This window comes from Lipotes vexillifer, unplaced genomic scaffold (genome assembly GCF_000442215.2).
Source record: "Lipotes vexillifer unplaced genomic scaffold, Lipotes_vexillifer_v1.1 scaffold13, whole genome shotgun sequence".
Taxonomy (NCBI): domain Eukaryota; kingdom Metazoa; phylum Chordata; class Mammalia; order Artiodactyla; family Lipotidae; genus Lipotes; species Lipotes vexillifer.
Genome location: NW_006790761.1, coordinates 1,378,844 through 1,403,656, shown reverse-complemented (window position 1 = coordinate 1,403,656; position 24,813 = coordinate 1,378,844). Strand labels below are relative to the sequence as shown.

Below are 24,813 nucleotides of genomic sequence, written 5' to 3'. Positions count from 1 at the left end.
TCTAGTCCATCCCCTTGTCTCCCCCTCTTCAGCCACCCTGGTCCTCCACCACCATCTCCCTCTGGGACCAAGCGCCAGCCTCCTGGCCAGGTGCCCTCTCAGCTCTTCAGCATCCTCTCTGGCCAAGGCCTTCTGTAGCTTGGGGCATCAGCGGCTCAGCTGCTGGCAGTTCCCTGGCACCCAGCGCCTGCACTGGCTCGTGTGGGGCTCCTTTTACCTGCGAGGCTCTTCTTCTTGCCCCGCTCAGTGCAACAGGCTCCCCCGGAAGAGTTTTCAGGGCTCAGAGAGGAGTCTCTGGAGTCTTCCAGTAAGCCTCCCAGGACCCTCCTCCCCTCCCAGCCTGAGTTAGGATTTCCTCTTCAGTGTTCACTTTCTAACAGCACATTTCTCATCACATTGTAGGGCTTGCCTTGTCTTTCTCTTTCTCAATGCAAATGTGGGCTTTTGGTGGACAGTCTTCTTTGTCTTTGCACCTTAGCGCTGAACGCTGTCTTTTATATAGTAAGTGCTCAAGAAATGTGTTTGAAACAAAATGAAAGAAGGAAATGTGCTTTGTGAGTGTGACTTTATATATGCCATAGCATTTTTTTAAACACCTTTATTGGAGTATAATTGCTTTACAATGTTGTGTTAGTTTCTGCTGTATAACAAAGTGAATCAGTAATGTATACATATATCCCCATATCCCCTCCCTCTTGCATCTCCCTCCCACCCTCCCTATCCCACCCCTCTAGGTGGTCACAAAGCACCGAGCTGATCTCCCTGTGAGATGCAGCTGCTTCCCACTAGCTATTTTACATTTGGGAGTGTATAGATGTCCATGCCACTCTCTCACTTCGTCCCAGCTTACCCTTCCCCCTCCCCATGTCCTCAAGTCCATTCTCAACTGCGTCTTTATTCCTGTCCTGACCCTAGGTTCTTCAGAACCATTTTCTTTTTTAAGATTCTATATATATGTGTTAGCATATGGTATTTGTTTTTCTTTTTCTGACTGACTTCTATGAGTGTGACTTATATCTGATATGATTTCTTGGAAGAGAGCATGTGGTAGTGAGTGGGACCCCTAAGCAGGTGGACATGAGTGCCAGGGGGACTGATGGGTGTGTATGAGAGTGGTGTGAGTGACTGCAGCTGAGAAGGGGGCAGAGAGGGACTGTAGAGAAAGGACTGGACACCCCTGGGCCGGGTGCACTGAGAGGACACACAGTCTCAACAGCTGGGGTTGCTTCTAATGAATCCATGTCCCTGAAGAAGCTGCTGCCCCTCTTAATCATCCGCGGAGAGCATTCTGGCTACAGATTGGCCTCCTCTCTTTCTGCCCGGGGCAGGAGACAGATTTCCTGTACCTGAGTGTGGCAACAGGGCCACACCCACGTTCCTGTCAGTTGCCATCAGTCAGCCAGTCCTCCGTGAGACTTGATTATCAGCTTCAAGGGTTCCTGGGGGAGGGGAGGCTTCACCTGGTCCCGCCTGGGGCAGAGGAGCTGGGAGGCTCCCTGCGCGCGCTGGGAGGCTGTAGCCTGGGTCTAGCCCTGACTCCCAGTGTGACCTGACACAGGGATCTGCCAGCCTCACTGGGCAGAGGGTGTGGCTTGGAGGAGGACAGGGGGTGGGGTGGCCAAGGGTCATCCTCCTCCCAGCTTGGCCTCTGGGGGGCATCTGAGGTCAGTATCTTGCCCCTTTGAGTGCCCTGGTTGTGCCCTGGCCCTGGGAGTACTCTCATCACTCTCTGTCCGTTTTGGAGTTGAAGGCCAGAGACAGCCAGGGTGAGTCTGGAGCCACATGTCCCTAGTGAGGCGAGTGCTGGGCCTAGGTTATCCTCTGTGCCCCTGGGTCATATTTCTGGTTACCCTTTCCCTGGGTGGTAAGGGAATTTTAACACAACTGAAACAAAAAAAGAAAAGCCAGCCTCACTTTGTTCTTGTATCCATTTCTCTCTCCCCAAGGCCTGGGAAGTGAACAAAAGGACTAACTGTGTGACTACCTACCTGGCAGACTGTGAGACTCAGCTGTGCCAGGTCCCAAGGCAGGGCCTACTCTACGGCGTCCCTGTGAGCCTCAAGGAGTGCTTCAGCTACAAGGTGTGCCCTGCCCCAGTCCCTGCCAGCCAGCTCTGTGTCCTGGGTCACCCTGGGCCCTCAGAGGAAGTACCAGGTCTAAAGGCCTTGAGAGGGCACCATGGGTATGCCCTGCCTTGGTCTGTGGGGTGGTGGTGGGAACAGACCCTGTGCTGCTGAGGCGCCCCTGGCTCATCAGCCACGTCCCTCTCGCCCATCCCTCCTTCTAGGGCCAGGACTCGACACTGGGCTTGAGCCTGAACGAGGGGGCGCCGGCAGAGTGTGACAGCGTGGTGGTGCAGGTGCTGAAGCGGCAGGGCGCCTTGCCCTTCGTGTACACCAATGTCCCCCAGTCCATGTTCAGGTTGTGTCTCGGGTGCGGGGTGGGGGCAGGGGCACCGGTGCCAGCGTGACATGGGCTGACCCCTTTCTGCTTCCTCCAGCTATGACTGTGGTAACCCCCTCTTTGGCCAGACCGTGAACCCATGGAAGTCTTCCAAGAGCCCAGGTGGCTCCTCAGGGGGTGAGGGGGCCCTCATTGCGGCTGGGGGCTCCCCACTGGGCTTAGGCACTGACATCGGAGGAAGTATTCGCTTTCCCTCTGCCTTCTGTGGCATCTGCGGCCTCAAACCCACAGGGAACCGCATCAGGTATGGTGTAGGTGGTCCGGGGAGGGAGCTTCTGAGTCTCTTGCTGTGTGACCTTGGCCTAGCTTCCCACCTCTCTGGGCTCCAGGCAGGGATTCCCTGACTGGGGTTTTGCTGGGAGGTAGTGTCACAGCACCACAGTCCTTGGTTCCTAGTTTTCAAAGTGGTGAGAGTTGGGAGCTGCTGTATGGATGTGGGGTTGGGCAGAGGATGGCCATTTCCCATTGCCAACATCTTGTGTTTCTTATCCAGCAAGAGTGGCCTGAAGGGCTGTGTCTATGGACAGGTAGCAGGTGAGGTCTGTGGTTCCCTCTATGCCCTGGAGGAGGGGGGTCTGCCTGATCCGCCTCTGCCCCTGCCTCTCCTTGGGGCAGTGTTGGGCCCCCAGGCCACTCTAGGTCTGAGTTCCTACGCCTTGTCCCTGTTCACACTACTGGGCCACGGCCCAATCCTTGCTTGGACCTGGCCCCAGAGCCCCTTGGGGCTGGGTGATCTCTCTTTCCTCCCCTCCCTGCCCCACAGTACAGCTCTCGGTCGGCCCCATGGCCCGGGACGTGGAGAGCCTGGCGCTGTGCCTGCGAGCGCTGCTGTGTGAGGACATGTTCCACCTGGACCCCACCGTGCCCCCCCTGCCCTTCAGGGAGGAGGTGAGCCGGGGTGGGGGTGGGCATGGGGTGGATTCAGGTCTCACTGGTGCTCGTGAGCCCAGAGAGCAGCCCCCGCATTGCAGCAGGACTTGGAGGCCCTGTCTCCTGAAAACCACCCCCGCAGGGCTAGGGGTGGGGTGGGGTGAAGGGGGTGAGGGGGGGGCCGTGTGTGTGTCTGAGGCCAGCAGCAGCGCCTCTGCAGACAGCCACCAGATGGCGCCCTTGCCTGCATTTGGAAACCCTGAGGCTTTCAAATTGGTGGGCTGGGAGCCAGAGCTGAGGAAAGGCCCACCTTCCGGCCCAGCCTGGGGGCTGTCACTGCGGAACAGGAGTGGTCTCGAGGCTAAGAACAGCTTGAGAGAGCACTCCTGTACCTTATCTGTGTTTGATCCCCAGTAATTAGGAGCCTTTCCTATAGTATTCATGTCCCTATCCCCAGCCTCCAGAGGGATGCTTGGCGTGTAGGCTGAGTGAGTTAAGGACGGTTAAAAGCGGAGCTGTGTCCCTCCCGGAGAAAGCTGGGATCTGTGGGCAGTGTCAGATGCTGGCTCCCCAAAATATCATCAAAACAGCCTGTTGATCAGATAAGGCTGAGTTTAATGCTTTCTGTGGTGGGGGGGGAGTGCTGCCTCCACAGAGCCTTAGCAGTGTGGGGGAGGGGCGCGAAGTTAGGATGTTGATGTTGGTTTCAGGCGGATATTTCAGTGTGGGGCATTGGTTAGGACTGGATACAGATCATGATGTAATAGGTTAGGACTGGTGGATACAGCAAGGTAAGGATTCTGAGGAGAGGGGTTCAAGGAGTCTTAGAGGATAAACCGTCATTTGGTGCTTCTATTGAAGAATTGACGGGTCTTTTAAGAATGACTGATAAAGTTATCTGTACTTTATGTACAACACATTCAGGAGTAGTCAAGTTAGATCGATGTGGGCAGTGGAATAGTAAAGCCATGTTAATGTAGACAGTAAGCTGTCTGTGTGATGTAAGCACCATTTCTCAGCAGTCTGGCATTTCTCCCTACAGACCTCTTGCCCTCACCCAGCTCAGGTTGCCTTGGAAGGGCTGAAGGCCCTGGGGCAGGCAGGAGATCTGGGCTGGGGATGGGGTAAGCTACCCCTCCTCAGCAGAGGAGATGTTCTAAGTGAAACCAGTCGTTCAAGAGCCCCTTCCTGAGAGGAGGGGAGGAGGTGAGGCTCCTGTCCTGAGGTCTGGAACAATCTATTACGGGAGCCAGGACTAGCATTCTGGAAAGAGGCTGTGGAGAGCCTCGGCTCAGGACACGGGATGTGTTGTTGCTCTGCCCTGACAAGTGGCCTTGGCTGAGTCCCAGCCCCACTCTGGGCCTATCTCCCTATCTAGACCTGAAGCCTCAGTTTCATCGTAGGACCAGTGGGAATCCTAATCTTGCTCTGCCCACCTGCAAAGTCATTGTGAAGGTGTTTTGTGAAGGGGTCATATGCAGAAGGGGCTGGCCTCACTGGCAGTCAGTTTCTGGGGGATCTAGCGGGCAGCCTCAAAGCTGCGTCTGGGGCTGAGTAGCTGCTCTGAGCTCTGGGAGCCCTGCTTGGGGCCACCCTCTCCTGACCTGACTCTGACTCCTGTGTGTTGCCCCCAGGTCTACACAAGCTCTCAGCCCCTGCGTGTGGGGTATTATGAGACTGACAACTATACCATGCCCACCCCGGCCATGACACGGGCCCTGCTGGAGACCAAGAAGAGACTCGAAGCTGCTGGCCACACGGTATGGAGATGGGAGCCCACAAGTCCTGGCATTGCCCTCTTTCAGGGAAGCCTTCCTGGTACCCATGGCTGCCACCCATCCCTGGCATCCTTCCACCCTGACTGTTTTGTGGTTAGGGGTGGGAATTCGGTCCCTGGGGGGACAAGTAAAAAGGGGCTGATCAGAAGTATTGGGGTACATGATTGATGGTGAGCTCACCCCTGTGCTGGGGATGTGTGAGCTGTGAGCTGCATTGGGAGGGCCTCGTCGACCGCAGACAGGGGTGCACAGCTGTCCAGAGGTTCCTGGGGCCCTGAGATGGCAGGTTTGGGGATGTTCATCTGAGACAGGCTTATGTGTGGCTCCAGACTTCTCTCCTGATGTGCATCTTACAGGGAGTTATCACGGGCCAACAAGGCCACCGTTGCGGCTCCAGTGAGGGTACCGTGAAGGCAGGGTTGGTCCAGTCCACGCTCGGGGCTGCCTGGGTAGCATGGGGGTGGTGGGACCCAAGGGTTTCTAGGTCTGGGAGTCTTACACTCCTCAGTCCCTGCAGCTGGTTCCCTTCCTGCCAAGCAACATACCCCATGCTCTGGAGACCCTGTCGACGGGTGGGCTGTTCAGTGACGGTGGCAAGAGCTTCCTACAGAACTTGTGAGTGATGTTGGGTTTGGAGGTCTGTGGTGGGATCACGACATGGGGAGACCCAGGAAGAGCAGCTGGGTGCTGTAACCCCGGGGACAGGCCAGGCTGGGGGAAGATGGAGGACAGGCCTCAGCTGAACGTGAAGATGGTCTGAGCATTCTGGGTAGGGACCTTACCACCCCTCTGACTGCAGGCTGAGCCTGGCACTACCTTGCCAGGGAGTCTTTGGAAAGGTGCCAGCGCAGGGGGAGGCTGGATTGAGCATCCATGGCCTCATCCTGAGCTGAGCTGGCTGGGAGGTAAGAGGTAGGCAGGGAGTTGCCTGTCTGTTTGGGAAAGATTGAGAGACAAGGGTAGGGTCAAATAGGAGGGCAGGGGTGTAGACGTCATTCTGTGACTCCGGGCTCTTCTCACTTGAGCCACGTCTTTCTCTTTTGAGTAGGACCTCAGTTTTCTTGTCTGTAAAGTCAGTAGGTTGGGCCAGACCCGCTTTAAGGGACTTCGCAGAGCCCACGTTTAGAGAAGCTGGTTCCACTTGGGTGTTTTCAGTCCTTAAAGGTTGACACGGGCAGAGGACAGGCCTGTGAAGGTGCCTCCTGGGGACATGCCCAGACTGACTGGACTTCCCCCAGTAGCTAAGTATGGTTCAGGCTTTAGTGGAAAGGGCTACCCCTCACTCTGGCCCTGGGAATGAGGCTCCAGGATCAGCTGCCTGAGACCTTTCCCTGACATCTAGAGCAGAGACAGCCTCAGAGACAAGGATCACGGTGCCCACTCAAGACTGCGCCACTCGTGCCTCCAGGCCAATGGCCGCATCCATGGGGGGAATGCCCTCAGTATCACTCCCTGGCCAGGGAGATGCTGCCTGTAGTTCTTATTGCTTTAAGCTGAGTTTGTCGGGGAGGGAGACAGGGAGTCCTGCCTTGGGGAGCTCCACTGGGTGTGGGTGGAGCCCAGGCATCCCAAAGGGTCTGCAGACACAAGCCGCATGTTGGAAAGGAGAGGCTGAGATGAAGGGACTGGAGAGCGTGGCTGCCGGAGTCTGGTGAGGAGGGAGGTAGGCAGAGTCACTGAGTAGAGACCGGGGGATGCAGTAGGTGGGGGTGAGCCAGGAGGGAAGCCTGGGGTGGATGTGTCTGGACTGGACCCTTTGTCTCTCAGCAAAGGTGATTTCGTGGACCCCTGCTTGGGAGACCTGGTCTCAATTCTGAGGCTGCCCAGATGGCTTAAAGGACTGCTGGCTTTCATGCTAAGGCCTCTGGTGAGGGCACAAGGAGTAGAAGGGGTGGGCTGGGCCGGGCGGGAGCCTCTGGGGCTCTTCCCCCCTCCCCTTAGCCTCCTCTTCTTCTCAGCCCTCACCTAGTCTCTTCTGCTCCCCCCCATGCCCTCTGATCTTCAGCTAACATGCATGCTGAAAGGGGTGCTGACCCGGGACACGGGGGGAGGGACAGAGGGAGGAAGCATGGGCAGCTTGGCCTGAAGCTTATTGCCACACCTGGCCCAAAGCTGAGTCACTGCCTGTGCCTGTCCTTCTGCAGCTCCCAAGGTTGTCAGCCTTTCTCAACAGCATGAAGTCTCGGTAAGAACGTTTCCCACGCCCAGATGCTTGCCCCGCTTTTCCCCTGACCTGGGTCCAAGGGCTTTCCAACAGGAAAAGATGAGAGAAGTATCTTCTGAGGCTGGAAAGGGCCCAGGCAGGGTGGCAGCCTCTGTGGCTTTCGAGGAGGATCTTGAAGATGTCTTAGCAAGGTCCAGGGATGCCTGGAGAGCAAGGACCTGAGGGAGAGCACAGGATGGGAGGGGGTGGAGCGGAGAAGATTGCCCTGGCTGGGCACGGGTGGAAAGGCCCGGGAAGGAGCTGGCAGGCGGCAGGAGCGGGGGATGCTGGGAACCCATGAGGGTGCTACTCTTAGAGATCAGACTGCACCGCGCCCTCTCTTGCCTGCCCCTCAGTGGCTCACGCCGGAAAAGCGGGGAATAAGTTGTCCCATTCTCAGGCCCTGACATCTTGTGGACTTGCTCCTTCTGTTACCACCAGGCATTTAGGACCTTGGGTGGCTCTGGCCTCTCCTGTGTCCTGAGGGTAGCTAGGAGTCAGGCCTAAGTCCCTCTTGGGGACTCAGTGGGACATGAACTTAGGGATTAGAACCTCTGCCCTGCACTACTTTCCTCTCAGAGTGCCCTGGAATTGAGAAGGGTCCAAGGAGGAATGAGATCTGGGAGGTGTTGAGAGTAGGGGTCTGATGCTGCTAATCCCCATGGCTGGGATCATCATGGTCAGTGACCTCACTCCCTCTGTCCAGGTCAGCTGGAAAGCTCTGGGAACTGCACCACGAGATTGAGGTGAGGCCAGAGCCTCTCGACTAGAGTAGGGCGGGTGGGGGGTGGAGTTGGACAGGGCACCTGTGTTGGGGTCTCTCGGCCACCGGTCCCACTGGTCCCCTGGAGTGGCCCATCGTTCTCCCTTCCACTCCCTGGATTGGGCCGCTTGGGGACTGCTGTCAGACCCTCACTTGCCCGGAGACCCGTCCTAGGGGCCTGGGTCAGCCTGGGGCTCCTGTCCTGGATACCTCTTTGCCACTCTGGTGCCGCCTGTAGCCAGCACTCCATGGCCCTGCCCTGGTAGGAAGAGTGGTGTCTGTGGTTCTGTGGAGCAGCTGATGCCCCCTGAGAGCAGCCCTGTCTGAATACCCCGAGGTCCTCCATCCCACTGTGGTTCAGTTCACATCTGGGGCAGGTGCAGGGCTAGAGTCACCCCAGCCACAGTGCCTGCGTTGGAGAGTCCATGTAATGGACTGGGTCTGTGCTTCACCTGGTGTACGGGTATCCTCCCCAGGTGTACCGTCACTCTGTGATTGCCCAGTGGAGAGCAGTGGAGCTGGATGTGCTGCTCACCCCCATGCTGGGCCCTGCTCTAGACTTGAATGGCCCAGGCAAGGCCACAGGTGAGGCTTGCAGCCCCGTCACAGCCCTGTCCCCTGTCTCTTCTCTTCTGTGAGTTCAGCCCTTCGCCTGGTGGGGCTGCTGGGAGGTAGAAGAAGGGGAGCCCTGCGGGTGGGCTGCAGCCCTGGGGGAGGACTCCACCCTTGAGAGGCTCACAGTCTGGTTGGCTGGAGAGATGGGAGTCATGTGGGACCCTGTCCTCAGCACTATTCAGGTTGGAGATCTTGTAAAATAGTCTGTGGTTTTGGGAGGTGGTGTTTGAAGTCCAGGTGGGATTTAGATAAACCAGGAAAACAGCAACAACAGTCCAGGTGGGGGGAAGCTGCAGGGAAGAGGCACAGGGCAAGCTCGTCAGCGGGCTCTCCAGCCCGCCCTGAATCTGGATTCCTGGGATCTGTCACTCTCACTCAAGTCTCAGCCCTAGGAGAGAACCTCTCCCTGTCTGTGGATGCAGGGTGCCATTTCACAGGGTGGAAGACTGGGGCTCAGAGAGGACAGTTGTCATGGAAGGTCACCCAACCTGCTCCAGCCACATGTGCTGTGTCTCAGGGGCCGTCAGCTATACTCTGCTCTACAACTGCCTGGACTTCCCTGCGGGGGTAGTGCCTGTCACCACGGTGACCGCCGAGGACGAGGCCCAGTTGGAGCATTACAAGGGCTGCTTTGGGGATATCTGGGACAAGGCGCTGCAGAAGGTAAGTCCCTTTTCCCCTGGACTCACACCTGCTCCCCTTCCTCTAGTGGAGGAGACAGTATAAACACGAGTATCCTTGTCTGTCTGTCTTGAGAGCTTGTTTGGAGGTTCTAGCAGGGGAGCGCAGCTGCTCGTATACCCTTGACCGAAGAACGGTCCTCCTCTCTGGGGGAAGGTCGTCCTCTTTGACCCAGCACGCAGCTTCGGGAGGGACGCCCATGGAGTGGTGAGGGAGGAAGGGGACACCCGCCTAGCCAGCCAGATCAGCCAAATCAACCCTGGCAATCAATGGGGTGGCAGATGTCACAGCCAGATCGCCCTCACATCCTCTCGTCTTTCTTAACGCAAGACCCCTAAAGACTGCGGGCTGGCCCTGCCGTGCTGCCCTCCTCTCCAGCTGGGGTGCTTCCTGGGCCCAGGGTGGGGTCCTGCCTCGACACCTCCCGTCCTGATTCCTGTGTCCCCTGCAGGCTGTGAAGAAGAGCGTGGGCCTGCCTGTGGCTGTGCAGTGCGTGGCTCTGCCGTGGCAGGAAGAGCTGTGTCTGCGGTTCATGCGGGAGGTGGAGCGACTGATGACCCCTGAGAGGCAGCCATGCTGACTGCCGCCGCCTGGCCCTAGAGGGCCTGAGACCCACTGGAGCCACACCCAGCGTAGTCAGGGCACAGCTGCCACCCTGGAGGAAGTGTTCAGCCTGGGGCAGAGGCTTCCAAGTCCCTCCTCCTCACCCCTGCAAGAAGCCCAAACTCACTGAGTCTGGACCTCGCTCCCTCCCCTGTTCCCCTCCCTGCCCTGACACCCCCAACGTGGCAGCCGGTGGGCATGACATGGGCGAAGGCCCACTAACAGTCAAGAATCGGTTCCTGGTCTGTGTCCTTTCTGGAAGTCGTCGTTAGAAACTGGGGGTTGGAGACCCGACCTTCTAGAACCTGACTCCAGCCACGTCAGTCTCCTGCTCCAAAACCTCCTCTGGTTCCTGTCACTCGCAGGATGGACACAAGCTTCTCAGGATGGGCGATGCGGCCCCAGCACTTCATACCCACCCCTCCCACCCCCCCTTAGACTAAGCCCTACTTTGTTAGACATTGTCTTTTCTCTTCTCCTTGCCTCTGCTGGGAATGCCCTTTCTGCTCCCCTACCATTAAATCCTCTGAGGCCCAGCTCAGATCCCTCTTTCTCCTTCTGAGCCCTGGAGTAGGTGGGCTGTTTCCTCCCAGTCTGCGCTGTGTGGTGGGCATCCGCGGGTGGGTCACCGCCCTTAGCACTGGCTCTCCTTGACGGCAGGGATACTGTCTCTACGTCTTTGTCCTCAGTGGCCAGCACAGGGCTGGGCACAGGGCAGCGGGGAGTCTGGGATGCTGCTGGGGAGAGGAACCCGCAGGACTGAGGAGGCGAGCACAAGACAAGGTGATCTGGCAGAGTGCTCGCAGGGCCAGCCCAGGACTGGAATGTTCTGGGAAGGCTTCCTGAAGGAGGAGTGCCTGTGTTGAGTATAGAAGGTCCCCAGGGCTGAGATAGGGGACGAGGACATCCCAGGGAGAAGGAACAGTACTACACCCAGAATGGGTACAGGAGGAGCAGCAGAGATGTAGGTGGGGGTCAGATCAAGGTGGACTTGGAGAGCCAGTTCAGGAACTTGAATCCAGTCTCAAGGGCAATGGGGCGCTCTTGAAGGATCAGACAGGTGTGGCGAGGAGAGTAGGCTGGAGGGGCAGAGCCTGCAGAGGGTAACAAGGCTGCCCCATGATCCTAATGTGGGGAAGGGGGCCTGGGGCGTGAGCTAGGGCCGTGGCCCAGGTAGAGAGAGAGGTGATTTGGGACTTGACAGTTGAGGGCTGGAAGTGAGCTGTCTCAGCTCAGGCTCAGCTCTGCCCAGTTTGCCAGCTCACCTCTTACTGGACTGCTTTGCCTGGTGGGTGGAGGGTTAGCTCGTCTGGATGACTGGGGGGCTTCTTGGGTCCACCAGCACAGCTGCCTCGCTCCTCCCTGGCTCCAGCCCTAACTCGCCTGCTTGCTGTCGGAGATGTCTCTGGCCTGAGCCCTCGGGCAGGGTGGGCCCCTGGCTCCCACCTGACCTCCTTCATATTCTTTTCAGGGCAAGCTGCTTTCCCAAGGCTCCCTTCTCCACCGAGATTTTCCTGCTTCTCCAGTAGTGCTTTCCCCTCCAAGTCACGTGCCTAGTGGCACCTGTACTTTCTGCCAGTGGCGTCCCTGCCTCAGTGGGGCAAGTCTCGGGGCAGACGTGAGGCCCTACCTTGGGGCTGACTAGAAGGCCCGACCCACGTGGATGCCTAGATTGGGGTGACCAGGCAGCTGCTGCACTTTGCCCTGATTTAACTACTCTGTCACTTCGCCTCATATCCTTCCATGAAACCACGTGCCATCTGCCCCAGCTTCCTGCCCCATTTCTCTCTTTGGTTAATGATAGCCTCGTGCTTTTAGACACGAGGCTGCCGTGGGGGGCCACCTCTCCTCCATTCCTTCCCCGGTTTATTGATGTCACCCTTGGACCCCAGCAGGGCCGTGCCCAGCCCCGTGCTTAGTGGTGCTGGCGTTCCGCCATCCCTGAGAGGCTCCTGGCCCTGTGTGTGTGGAGGATGCAAGCACGTTGGCTCTCCTGTGATCAGGGCGGGGTGAAAGGGTAGACGATGGGGCCAAATGCTGCTGAGGGCGGCGGAGGTGGTCAGCGAGGAAGCGAGTACCCCCTGTGTTCCACCTCCACCTCTACACTGTGGTCCAAGCCACCTGCCTCTCACCTGGACACTAATAACCGAACTGGACTCCCTGCTTCCTTCCTCACCTGTCAGCCAATCCATTCTCCATACAGCAGCCAGAGTGATCATTTAAAAGTGTATATCAGGGCTTCCCTGGTGGCGCAGTGGTTGAGAGTCCGCCTGCCGATGCAGGGGACACGGGATTGTGCCCCGGTCCGGGAAGATTCCCCATGCCGTGGAGCGGCTGGGCCCGTGAGCCATGGCCGCTGAGCCTGCGCGTCCGGAGCCTGTGCTCCTCAACGGGAGAGGCCACAACGGTGAGAGGCCCGCGGACCGCAAAAAAAAAAAAAAAGTGTATATCAGGGCTTCCCTGGTGGCGCAGTGGTTGAGAGTCCGCCTGCCGATGCAGGGGACACGGGATTGTGCCCCGGTCCGGGAAGATTCCCCATGCCGTGGAGCGGCTGGGCCCGTGAGCCATGGCCGCTGAGCCTGCGCGTCCGGAGCCTGTGCTCCTCAACGGGAGAGGCCACAACGGTGAGAGGCCCGCGGACCGCAAAAAAAAAAAAAAAGTGTATATCAGGGCTTCCCTGGTGGCGCAGTGGTTGAGAGTCCGCCTGCCGATGCAGGGGACACGGGATTGTGCCCCGGTCCGGGAAGATTCCCCATGCCGTGGAGCGGCTGGGCCCGTGAGCCATGGCCGCTGAGCCTGCGCGTCCGGAGCCTGTGCTCCTCAACGGGAGAGGCCACAACGGTGAGAGGCCCGCGGACCGCAAAAAAAAAAAAAAAGTGTATATCAGATCGAGCCACCTCTCTCCTTAAGACCTTGCAATGGCTTCCCAATCACCCGCGAATAAAATCCAGTCTCCTCCTCGAGTCCTGCGAGGCCCCACGTGACGTGGCCCTTGCACACGCCCCTGCCTCCTCCTGGATGTCTCTTCCTCTCGTTCGTCGTGCGTGCTCCAGCCACATGAGCACCCTTTGGTCTCTCGATCATCTCAAGCTGGTCCCTGCTCCAGAGCTTCTGTGTTAGTTGTCCCTCTGTTTGGAACACTTGGCGCCAATGTCACCTTCCCTGATCACCCACTTGGCAAACAGTCCCCCTTGACACCTTCTAACATGCCACCCTTTGTACCTTATAGCATTATCACTATCTGGAATCATACTTTTTATTTTTTGTCTCCACTCAGGCAAGCTTCCTGAGAGCTGCACTTTGTCGTGCTCAGCCTGATATTCAGCATGTGGAACAGTGCCTAGAAGGTGCTTAGTTAATTTAGTGAACATTAACTGAGCATCTACTAGGGACCAGGCGCTGTATTGGATGCTGGGACTGCAGTGATGAATGCGGCAGACTAGGGTCTTGTCCTCTCGGAGCTGTATTCTGGAGGATATTCGTTGACTGAAAGGAGGCAGGGAGGCAGGCAGGTGTGATAGTAAAGACGTACGTATTTAATGAATGAAGTGATAAGGTGACTTTTAATCAGGACAAGGGGGGAAGGACGTTCTGAAATGAGCCATCTACCTTCTGGGCACTTTATAGTGATCATGTCATTTTATCCTATTCACCCTGTTGTGGGTGTTTGTGTCCCCATTTTACAGAAGGGTCCCACAGCTAGAAGCAGGGGAGTTGGAATCGATATCTGATTCATTCTATGTCAGAGCCTCTGCCTGGTGTCCCATGATGCTGAGGCACAGAGGAGTGACAGCATAAGCCAGCCGCCGCGTCTTCCTGTCTGATCAGTCCAGCCGCCTCAATACCGTCTAAGTCACGTGGCTACTTCCTGTCTCAGCCTTTCCCCTACTCCCCGGTCCACTGCCATAGCTTCTTGCCTGGCCTCCCCTCTTCAGACTGGTCTTCTCCAACTGTCTTTCATATGGCAGATGAGTGACCTTTCTAAAAGCAAATCTCGTCACGCCTAAAACCTTGTGCTCAGTCCAGACTCCTGGCTCTGACCCACAAGGCCACGCTTCACCTGGCCGTGCAACTGACCACTCTCATTCCTCCCCTTCCTTGGGGCCCTGAGATGGTGCTCAGGGCACTGCACACCTCCCACCTCCATGCCCTTTGCTCACTGTGCTTGCTCTGCCTGGAATGCTCTTCCTCATGTCTCCACCTGAAGATCCCCCCCACCCACATCCCACTGTTCCAAGGTAAGGGTGGTCATCCTCTTACAACTGTCAGGCTGTGTTGAAAGGGCTTCTTGGTGCTTCTGTCCATGCTCGAAAGCAGGGGCTGTGTCTTAATAATACAATCCAATATTGATTAGGCTGTGGAGTTGATAATCCATTATCTCATTGGAAAAAGTAGGCATTATTACTTCCGTTTTATAGATGAGGGAACTGAAGTTCAGAAGGGGTTGCTGATTTGTCCAAGGGCAAAGACTTGAACAGAGAAGAGTTGAATCCACATGCCCGACTCCAAACAGTGTACTTTCCTTGTCTGCACAATCATCCCGAGAACAGGCAGTAAACACCCTCTGGGTGCCAGGTTCTGTGCTAAGTGACCACAACACTGGAGACAGAAGCCACGTCCAGGCACTGGGCTCCTCTGCTGGTGTCTGTTTACAGAAGGGTTGTGATATTGGAGTTTAGGACACACAGAGGACCTGCCACTTGTCCCTAAAAGGCACCATCTTTTAGGGTCATCGCAGAGCTCCAGCTTGTTGAGAGCCTTTGGGATCCTGGCTCTGTCGCCCACTCTTTCTGCTCTGCCTCCCAGCTTTGTCCATCCACAAATCTGAGCACTGGACCTCTCCAACCTCATCCAAGTCGCCAATAAACAATCAGATCAGAGCCATGGAAAGAGCCGTGGGGTGTGTCACCCCAGACCACCTGCTCGGACTACCTGTGCATAAGAGATTGCCACATAATTAAGTCTCATCAAGTCTTGAGCGTCCCAGCCAGCCTTGGCGAGACCTCCCAGGTTTCCTACACATAGATTGGGAGTGGCGGCCCTCTGCACCTGAGGCAGATGAAGTCACCTAGGGTCAGGGCCGTGTGGGGTTTGCCCTTGCATGTCCGGCACCCAGCACGGCGCCTGGTACTCAGTGGGTACCCAGTGAAGGCTTGTTGAATGGAGGAGTGGGTGACTTGTTCTTAGTGAACCCTTCTGGCCCCACCTGTTACTTCCTTCTCATCCTAAACAGGAATGTCCTGGTCAGCCCCTGTCCTCAGCCCTTTTCACATTTATCTTAACTACTGCTGTGACCTTGATTTGTGCCCATAAGGACAAATAGCTCCCAGTATATATTAAACCTGTGACTTTTTCCTCGTCTGCAAGTCCTCATCCATCCAGTTCCCCATCTCTATACCCACTTCATCTCCATCCATCCAATAAACGTATTGAACTCCTCCCACAGGAATTACTTCAGGGTAACCAATCAGAAATAGTCCCCGCCTGAATGGAGCTTTCACTCTTGTAGCAAACAGACACCAAGTGCATAATCACATAAAAACACTTGTTAGAAGTGCAGTAAAGCAGAAGCACTACTTTGTTTTATCAGAGTAAACTAAGTGGTACCTGGTTCATCCTGGGTGTGTGTGTGTGTGTGTGTGTGTGTGTGTGTGTGTGTGTGTGTGTGTCAGGGAATGCTTCCTGAAGGAAGTGACATTTAAGCCAAGAGCTGCATTGTCACAAAAGCCAGGGAGTGAGTGTATTTCAAGAAGGGTGGTGGCAATGGCTTCACATGCTGCTGAATTAACTTCAGGGAGATTGTTGAGATGATTTGGCATAAACCAGACTGGATTGGGTGGAGGAGTGAGTGAAAGATGAGGAAGTAAAAGCAGCAAGTGTAGATAACTTGAGAAACTTGGCTGGGAGAGGAGGAAAGATGTCAGGGTGGTAGCTATGAAGGATGTAGATCTGAGAGAATCTTTGAAAAAATTTTAAATTATTTTTTAAGAGACTTAAGCGTGTTACATGCTGCTAGAAAGGAGCCATAGAGGTAATAGAGGAGATACATCGAGATAAAGGCGGGAAGGGAGGGTTCGACCTATCTATCATTCCTCCACTTAAGAAATATTACTGAGCAGCTGTCGTGTGCCAGGCACTTTGAAAAAGGCTGGCAACGTACTTGCTTTTACGGAACTTATTTATTTAGGGAGGAAGGCAAGAAATAAGTAAAGATAATTTCAGCGAATGGTAAGTGTGATGAGGAGATAAAATGGGGTGATGTAACGGAGGGGTGCAATCAGGAAAGGGTGATGTAACAAGGCCCCGGGTGCTGCAGGGGTGGTGCAGCTGCCAGATGGCCTGGGGGAGCTGAGCTGTCAGGGGAAGCCAGGGTTCGGTGAGGGGGGCGGTGTGGGGCAGGGAATGGTGGGGGAAGAGGAGGAAGGACGCGGAGAGTTTGCTGATGACGACAGCTAGTTCCAGAGGCCCCTGGGAGACGGTGAAGAGTGTTAGAGGGTGGATGACCTTGGGGTTACCCTGTAGGTCGTGACTCCACATCCAGCCCTGGGTGACCCTGGGTGCTCAGACTCAACATTACGAACCACAGTCCCATCTCCTTCCCACCAAATCCGCTTCTGACTTCCCAGTCTTGAGGGTGCGGCCACCATTCTCCTGTTCACCGGTGACTGGCAGCCTGAGATGTGACAGACTGCTCCCCTCTCCTCCTGTGATACAGAGGACCGGGCCCAAACAGACAAGTGGAAGGGCTCCCAAATCAAGTCCCTCCGGCTCTACTGCTGCACATCTTCCCCGTCTTTCCTGCCCCTCCTCCGGGAGTTTACCTCCATCCCCTCGCCCCTCCCCACCCCACAGATTCCTTCTCTGCACGCTCTCCCCGCTGGTAGGGAGCTCCTAGTCCAATGAGGAAACGGCACATGAGTCTGGAAGGGACTACCAGTAGACTGGGGAGGCTGGAATCCCAGGGGCAGCAGTGTGGCCTTGCCTTGGGAATCAGGAATGAAAGTCTAGCTGGGCTGGCGGGGGCAGGGGTGAGTGCTATGCCTGCCTGCCTCAGTCCTCACTTCCTTACATCATGTCCCCCGGGACGGATGCCTTCTGAGCTCTGCCTGCCCCCTGGTGTCCCTTCCTTTCTTCTCTGCCTGAGCCCCAGACACCCGCAGAGTGAGCTGCTAACTCTGGGCGGCCTTGGGCTGTTCAGTCCTCCCTGTGACCTATGAGCCATGTTAAGGGCGTTGGCGATTATCCTTCAAGCCACAGGCAACCCTATCCAGAACTGGTGCGGGTCAGATTAGGGTGCTGGTGGGGTGTCTGATGGGTGGGATAGGGGAGGAGGACGTGACGGAGGCGCGATCAGAGCCTGGTCACCTGCCCACCTGCAGTCTCGGGCTCCTCTTCAGGCTAGTCTCTGCCAAAGCCCCTTCTTCCGCACGGCCTGAGGAACAGGGGACTTTGTCCAGATAGGGGATAAGTCCAGATGGCTGTGAGAACTGAATGGGAGGAGGTTGGGTTCTGTCAACACCTGGGACCGTGGCTCCTGCCCCTTTGGAGAACAGGCGTGAGAGTGTGCTCTGGCCGTGTAGCTGACAAATAAGAAGGCAGCGGTCTTGAGGAGGCAGATGGTGCATCCGCATGACGCCTGTGGCGGCTTGGCTGTCTTACTCGCTGGTGGTGTAGCAGGCTCCAGCCCTGAGCAAGATCCCAAGGCGCAGAAGCGCGGAGAGGGGGGCGCTGCAGCAGATGGCAGCCCTGGCACAACGTCTCCGGCAGCAGGTGAGCGGACATTGACCCCTGAGGTCCCCAGCCCTCAGTCCCAGTGGTGGGTCCCACCTCAGGACAAGGCCCCTCCTGTTGCCCCATCTCCTTCAGAAGACAGGGAGCAGCTCCCCGCTCAGCTCCCCACCCTGGCTCCTTGAGTCCCTGTCAGTTCCTCCTCCATCTGTGTCCTTTGAGCCCCTTGAAGTCGGGGGCGGTGTGTTTTCTCTTTCTCCCAGTGCCCAGCACAGGGCTCAGCAGCATTGTGGGTGTTTACCTGGGCTATTTGTTGAAATAAAATAAACTTACGGAGGTGATTGGAGGTAGGAGGCCAGGGCCCTTTTGGCCCCTGAGCACCCCCAGACCCCACTGGGACAGGGCCCTGCTCTACACATTCTGCCTCTCAACCCCCCTCCCCCCGCCAGCACAGGGCTCTGCAAATGTTTGCTGAGCACATGACAGGTGCAAAGCACATGGGGTCACTGGAGATGGGGTCCTCCCAGGAAGCTATGTTTCTTAAAAGGGGGCTTGGGCAGCTTGGCTGGGGATAGTGCAAGACACTGAGGCAAGTCACTGTGGCTGGGCTGGCCCAGTCAAGCAGTTTAGCTGCAGGTAAGTCAGCAAAGCCTTCCCAGAGAGGCAGAGGGAGCGGGGGGAGGAGGGGAAGGGGACAACTCTGCACCACGCCTGCGGTTTGCCGTGTGGCCTGCAGGATGTGACAGTCCCTTTCGGGGCCTTGGGCTCCCCAGCTGCCCCAGGAGGGGTGGGCTGGTGATGTCTTGGGTGATAGTGGCAGACTCCCTCTGGGAGCCCGGGGAGCAGGGGTTGGGGTAGTGCCTGAGGTGCTGTCCCTGTGCTCTGGAGTTCCTGAGTGTCCTCTGCTGTCCCCTGGACGGTGACTGATGGCCCAGGCAGCTTCTCCGCCCGAGCTGCTGCAGTTCCTGAGAATGTGTATTAATATTAATTGGGGCTAATTAGTTGGATAAATCAATCTGCCCCCAGAGAGCAGCTGCCCCTCGCTGGTTGATGAGGAGGAAACCTGGGCTAATGGGGTTGCTGCGGCCAATCCGTGTGATGGGGGAGATTCCTGTGTGCGTGGGGAGGCCGCATCTGTGTGCAGTGGTGAGTTTAGGTTCCTTTACTGCAAACACCAGGGTCTGCTTGTGTGTGCCTCCTGCTGGCGTTTTATTGTGTGCTGGATGGGTGTGTGTCTGGCTGTACGCTGCTTGGGTTTGGTTACGGGCCTTGGTGTATGTGCCTGGCTGGGTGTGTACGTGTTACTGATTGGCACGTATTCATCTAGGTATGTACGGCTGGCTTGGGTCTGCATGTTTGGCTGAGTGTGTACACATGGTGTTATGTGTCTGATGTGTGAGGAAGTCTGAGTCTGGGTGTGTCTGGGCATCTGGTTGGTGTATGTGTGGGTGTCTGGGATAGGTAGTTATTGGCTGGGTACACGGAGGGGCTTGTCTGATTGGCTGGAGGAGTATAAAGGGTTTGGGGTGAGGTTACCCATGGTGTCTCCAGCCTTCCCTCAAGGCCTCTTGGTTCTCAGCACCTTATTCTCTTCCCAACATAGTTACACACGTCTGTCCTGGGCACTTTCCCAATCAGGCCACTCCTCTGCCAGGGTTACCCTCAAGGCCTCAGATGAGCAGCTTTCTGACCCAGGCAGGTGGGAGGTTGAAACACAGGTCAAACCCTCACAGGATTCAAACAAATCCATTTCATTGCCATTTAGGAATATTTCACAAAGGATTCCCCTGGGTCTTGCCTCTGCTGGATCTTGGGGACAGATTCATTATACAGATGAATCTGACATCTGACCCAGGCTTGCCTTAAAGAGGCTCCCGGTCTGGGTGGGGTGTGATGGAAACAGAGCTGTGCAGACCACAAGGGGAGGTAGCTCAGCTGAGGGTGGAAAAGGCCAGATGCCCAGGGAGCTGTGGGGCTCAGCAGGAGGGGTGATCTCTCCTGTCTGGAGAGGGCTGGTGGGCAAGGCTTCACAGAGAGGTGGTGTTGGAACTAAGCCTTGCAGGATGTGTAGGAGTTTTCCAAAATGAGGAAGGAACAGGAAAGGCAGTACCAGCGAGAGAAAAGCCTGAGATAAGGCAGTGTTTCTATAGAATACTTAAAAGACAATATTTGTAGGGTCCACTGGCTGAAGGCTGCTGCCTAGGAGGCTCTGGTCACCTCAGGTTGAGGGGTTTTATGACATTAAACATATTTAACAACCACTTTGGAAATATGAATAATAAATCAATCTACTAAAAACTTCAAAATATATTTTCTTTGATTTTCATACCACACGTGGAGGCAGGACCAACTGAGCGTGGAAAAGGCCTGACGTCCCTGGACCTGTGGGGCTCGGCAGGACGGGGTGATCTCTTCTGCACTACTGGGAGGGCCAAAAAGCGCCTTCAGTTTTTTAAGTAAAAATAAAAGCCATATTTTTCATTTTCACCAGGAACTTTATTGAACGACGTATTCACCCTTTTATTCCACTACCTTCTGCCATTTTTCAGGCAACTTCACCATCTTCCCAAAACTTTTTATCTTTTTGAGCAAAGAACTGTTCCAGGTGCCTTTTACAGTCTTCCAGGGAATTGAAATTTCTTCCACTAAGAGAATTTTGTGAAGAGCAAAATAAATGGAAATCCGAAGGTGCAATGTCTGGTGAATATGGCGGATGAATCAGAACTTCCCAGCCAAGCTGTAACAGTTTTTGCCAGGTCATCAAAGAAACATGCGGTCTTGCGCTTCCCTAGTGGCGCAGTGGTTAAGAATCTGCCGGCTAATGCAGGGGACACGGGTTCGAGCCCTGGTCTGGGAAGATCCCACGTTGCCGCGGAGCAACTAAGCCCGAGCACCACAACTACTGAGCCTGCGTGCCACAACTCCTGAAGCCCACGTGCCTAGAGACCGTGCTCCGCAGCAAGAGAAACCACAGTGAGAAGCCCGTGCACCGCAACGAAGAGGAGCCTCACTCACCACAACTAGAGAAAGTCTGCACACAGCAACGAAGACCCAACGCAGCCAAAAATAAATAAATAAAATAATAAATTTATTTAAAAAAAAAAAGAAACATGCGGTCTTGCATTATCCTGATGGAAGATTATGTGTTTTCTGTTGACTAATTCTGGATGCTTTTTGTCGAGTGCCACTTTCAGTTGGTCTAATTGGGAGCAGTACTTGTTGGAATGAATCGTTTGGTTTTCCGGAAGGAGCTCACAATAGAGGACACCCTTCCAATCCCACCATATACACAACATCAGCTTCTTTGGTTGAAGACTGGCCTTTGGTGTGGGTGTTGATGGTTCATTTTGCTTGCCCCATGATCTCTTCTGTTCCACATTATTGTACAGTATCCACTTTTCATTGCCCGTCACAATTCGTTTTAAAAACGGAACACTTTCATGACGTTTCAGTAGAGACTTGCGTGCAGAAATATGGTCAAGAAAGGTTTTTTCGCTTAACTTATGTCAACCCAAACATCAAAGCAATGAACATAACCAAGCTGGTGCAAATGACTTTCAACACTTGATTTGGATATTTTGAGTATGTCAGCTATCTCTCATGTGCTATAACGTTAATTGTTCTCAATTATTGTTCTGATTTGATCACTATCAACTTCAACTGGTCTACCCGACTATGGAGCATCGTCCAGCGAGGAATCTCCATACTAGACTTCGCAAACCACTTTTGACACATTCGATCAGTCACAGCACCTTTTCCATACACTGCACAAATCTTTTTGTGTGTTTCAGTTGCGTTTTTACCTTTCTTGAAATAATAAAACATAATATTGCCGAAAATGTTGCTTTTTTTCTTCCGTCTTCATATTAAAATGGCTACACAGGACTTCCCTGGTGGTGCAGTGGTTGGGAGTTCGCCTGCCGATGCAGGGGACGCGGGTTCGTGCCCCGGTCCGGGAAGATCCCACATGCCGCAGAGCGGCTGGGCCCGTGAGCCATGGCCGCTGAGCCTGCGCGTCCGGAGCCTGTGCTCCGCAACGGGAGAGGTCACAACAGTGAGGGGCCTGCGTACCGCAAAAAAAAAAAAAAAAAATGGCTACACAAAAATTCACCAATTTTTGTAAGTCTTTTTTTAAATGCAGGGTGATATGACAGCTGTCACATACAATCTAACAAAATTGTTTCAAATGAAGTTAAAGATAACTAAGTGCTACCAGAGCCATCTTACGGAAAAAAAGAACGAACATTTTGGCCCACCCAGTATATACTAAAATGGCTTAAAAGCAGCATAAGTTGAGGCTCAATTCTTTCATCAGATTATTCTAATAATTTCCAAATAATTTGTTGATTTTAAGAAAATTTGTGGGGATTGTCTGCTGTGGTTGTCATCTTTTGAAGATGTCCCTATCTTTCAAAGCTCTCTCAGTAAACTGAGTCATTAGGTGACTTGCAGTCTCATTAAGTAGAGACTTTCTCTCCACACCAGTGCATCCATTCTTGGGCTGGGTCTAGCTCAGCTTCTGCTGAAACAGTAGCAGTGACACTCACAATTCCTAGGTCTTCTAATGCCCTCCGAGATTTTATATATTCAAGCATCTCTGTTGTCAACTAAGTCATAAAACTGTTATTAGAATGTCATATAAATTACATCGAACCTGATCTTACAAGGCCTTGGGAGAACCTGTGTAACATGGTGGCTAAGAGTGTGGTAGTTAAGAGAGTGCTGGGCTGCCTGGGTTCGAATCCTGACTCTGATGCTTACATTTAAAATAATTTCTCTGTGCCTTAACCTCCTCATCTCTACAATGGGGTGATGATTATAATTATAGTACACAAGTAAGTTAATAAATGTTTACAGTGGGTATACAGCAAGCACTATCTAAGTGATAGTTCTCATTTTAGCAATAAAACTAATGTCCTTTCTGAGTGGGCTTTTAGTGAGTTTCAGTGAATTTATTCTAATAGATTTATTCCATTCATCAGGGTTGGTGAAAAGCTTCCTCGGGCCCTTGAAAGCCCCCCACCCCAGCACTGGCAGAGGAGCAGTCCCAGCAGAGGCCTGCAGGGCCCCCATTTGTGTCTCCTGGCCTTCTCTCCCCACCTTTCCCCAGCTTCCTGAGAGGCTGTCATTTTCACCAGTGGCCACGCAAGGACAGCCGCAGGGGGACGCTAGCCTCAGGGGTCCAGATGGACGCCGGGCACTTGCCCTCAGGGTGCCACCAGGGGTGCCACCTCTCCAGGTAGCTATGTGGGAATCGGGGTTGGCGTTCAGTCTTGATGGAGTGCCCGTGGACCGGCGAGTGCTGGGTGGTCTCTGGTGGGGCTGGTGGGGCTCCTCGGGACTGGGGAGAGAAAGGCAAGGGAGGGCTGGCCCTCCGTGGCCCCTGAGGGAGTCAGAGGCTGTGCCTAGAGGAGCCCTTTACTTGCTGGGCTGTGAAGAGAGGATGTAATCCCAGGGGAGGGGCTATGGCAGCTGGGGTAGTGCAGTGCTCAGGGCAGTGGCTCTTTGCTAAGTGACTCAGAAGGATTTCAATATCTTTTAGGCACGGAGGGTGCAGCTGTTGAGGTGCATTCTAGCCAAATGCTCGCCCTGTCCAGGGTGATGCATATCTGGGCCCTCCTGAAAGTCCTTGTGTTACCGACTAGGGTTCTTGGCCTTCCCCAATCAACAGAAATCGACTAGAGGCCAGACAAGAAATGCAGGCAAGGCTTTATTGGGGCCCCTGCTGCAGTGGGGGAGCGAGAACAAACAACAGGTTCCCTTGCTTTCTCGCTCCCTGAAGGGGGGGCAAGCTTGTTTCTTACATGGGGTGGGGGTAGGGGTGTGTCCAAGGGTCAGGCCAGAGGGGTGGCTTAGGTGTTTTGCCCACCCCTTAGGTGGTGTTTTGTGCAGGGGGCATGCGCAGTACCCTGCTTTTGCTCCCGACACCCTGTTTTTGCTCCAGGTTCTTCAAAAGTGGCAGTTGGGTTTTTGGTCTCTTTGTATCTTTTGGGTCCAGAATTTGCTCCAACTGTGCATGTATGCAGTCATTTTTAGTCCCATACAGTTTCTTTGTATTTTGTTGCTGGAGGAGAGGTATGTCCAGGTGCAAGCAGTGCAGCACAGCAGCAAAGGGGCCCAGGTCTCAGCAAAGGGGCCCAGGTCCCAGCCTGTCTCACTTGTGGCAAACAGACTGGGGAGCTCTGAGCTGAGGCACGGAGATGGCAAAATGGCACAGTGAATAGAAGGATTGGGCAGCAGTATACAGGAGGGGAATAGGCAAGAAGAGGCTGGTGAGATGGGACCACCGAGACCCAGGCAGAGAAAGGGCCTAGTGCAGTGCCTGGCACCCAGGAAGTGCTTCATCAGAAAAGCTCCCCTCCCAAGAGCCATTAGAGGGTAGCAGTGAAGCTACAGATGACTTGGGCTTAAGTGTCCCCACCTTTATAACCTGGGCCAAGAAAGTTAACCTCTGTGTCCCAGTTGCCTTCATTGGTGAAATGGAAATGATAATAAAAGCACACATTTAAGGGTTTTGGTGAAGATTTAATGAAATGGGACAGGCAGAGTGCTTGACGTGTTCCTAGTGCTGGGTAAGTACTGGGTAACTGCGAATATTGGTGTATCTATGTGTGAACACGTTATATGTTTATGGTGAAAGCCTGTAAACCATCCTGAAGAGAACGGTGTTGCAACTTTATTCTGAGGGCAACTGGGACCTGTAGTCAGATTTGGGTTTTTTAGTTCTGGAAAGGATCACCCAGGCTGTAGTGAAGAGGCTGAGCTGGAGGGGTAGAGTCTAGAGGCAGGGAGGCCAGTGAGGAGGCTGTAAGAAAACTGAGAGACAGAGAAGGTTCTAGGCAGGAAGGAGTCTGAGGTGGGAGATTTGAAGGAGGGAGGACCACCTATTGTCATTGTGTGTGGGTAAGAGAATGGTCACTGGGGCTGCACAGGCCGGCGTGGATCCAGGTCCTTGGGTAAACAGCTCTCTGCTTCAGGGTCTTCTGCTGTAAAATGAGAAAATAACATGACCTACCTCCTAGGGTTGTTGTGAGGAGTAATATGAATTATTATATGTAAAATGCTTGGAATGGGGCCTGGCACGTATGAAGTGTTGTAACACATCTATC

General features: G+C 54.6%; 1 protein-coding gene across 1 annotated transcript in view; it reads left to right on the top strand.

Annotated features, from left to right (window-relative positions):
- The window catches only part of FAAH (fatty acid amide hydrolase), a 28,359-nt gene extending 18,151 nt beyond the window's left edge, over nt 1-10,208 (top strand). Inside the window, exons 6-18 of the mRNA XM_007463946.1 lie at nt 1,947-2,081; nt 2,288-2,421; nt 2,501-2,707; nt 2,957-2,997; nt 3,227-3,351; nt 4,968-5,093; nt 5,629-5,726; nt 6,879-6,978; nt 7,256-7,296; nt 8,021-8,060; nt 8,554-8,662; nt 9,210-9,355; nt 9,825-10,208. Of these exons, the coding sequence (XP_007464008.1) occupies nt 1,947-2,081; nt 2,288-2,421; nt 2,501-2,707; nt 2,957-2,997; nt 3,227-3,351; nt 4,968-5,093; nt 5,629-5,726; nt 6,879-6,978; nt 7,256-7,296; nt 8,021-8,060; nt 8,554-8,662; nt 9,210-9,355; nt 9,825-9,953 (1,431 nt within the window). The 3' untranslated portion in view covers nt 9,954-10,208. The remainder of the gene's footprint in view (nt 1-1,946; nt 2,082-2,287; nt 2,422-2,500; nt 2,708-2,956; nt 2,998-3,226; nt 3,352-4,967; nt 5,094-5,628; nt 5,727-6,878; nt 6,979-7,255; nt 7,297-8,020; nt 8,061-8,553; nt 8,663-9,209; nt 9,356-9,824) is intronic.
- The last annotated feature ends 14,605 nt before the right edge of the window (nt 10,209-24,813 follow it).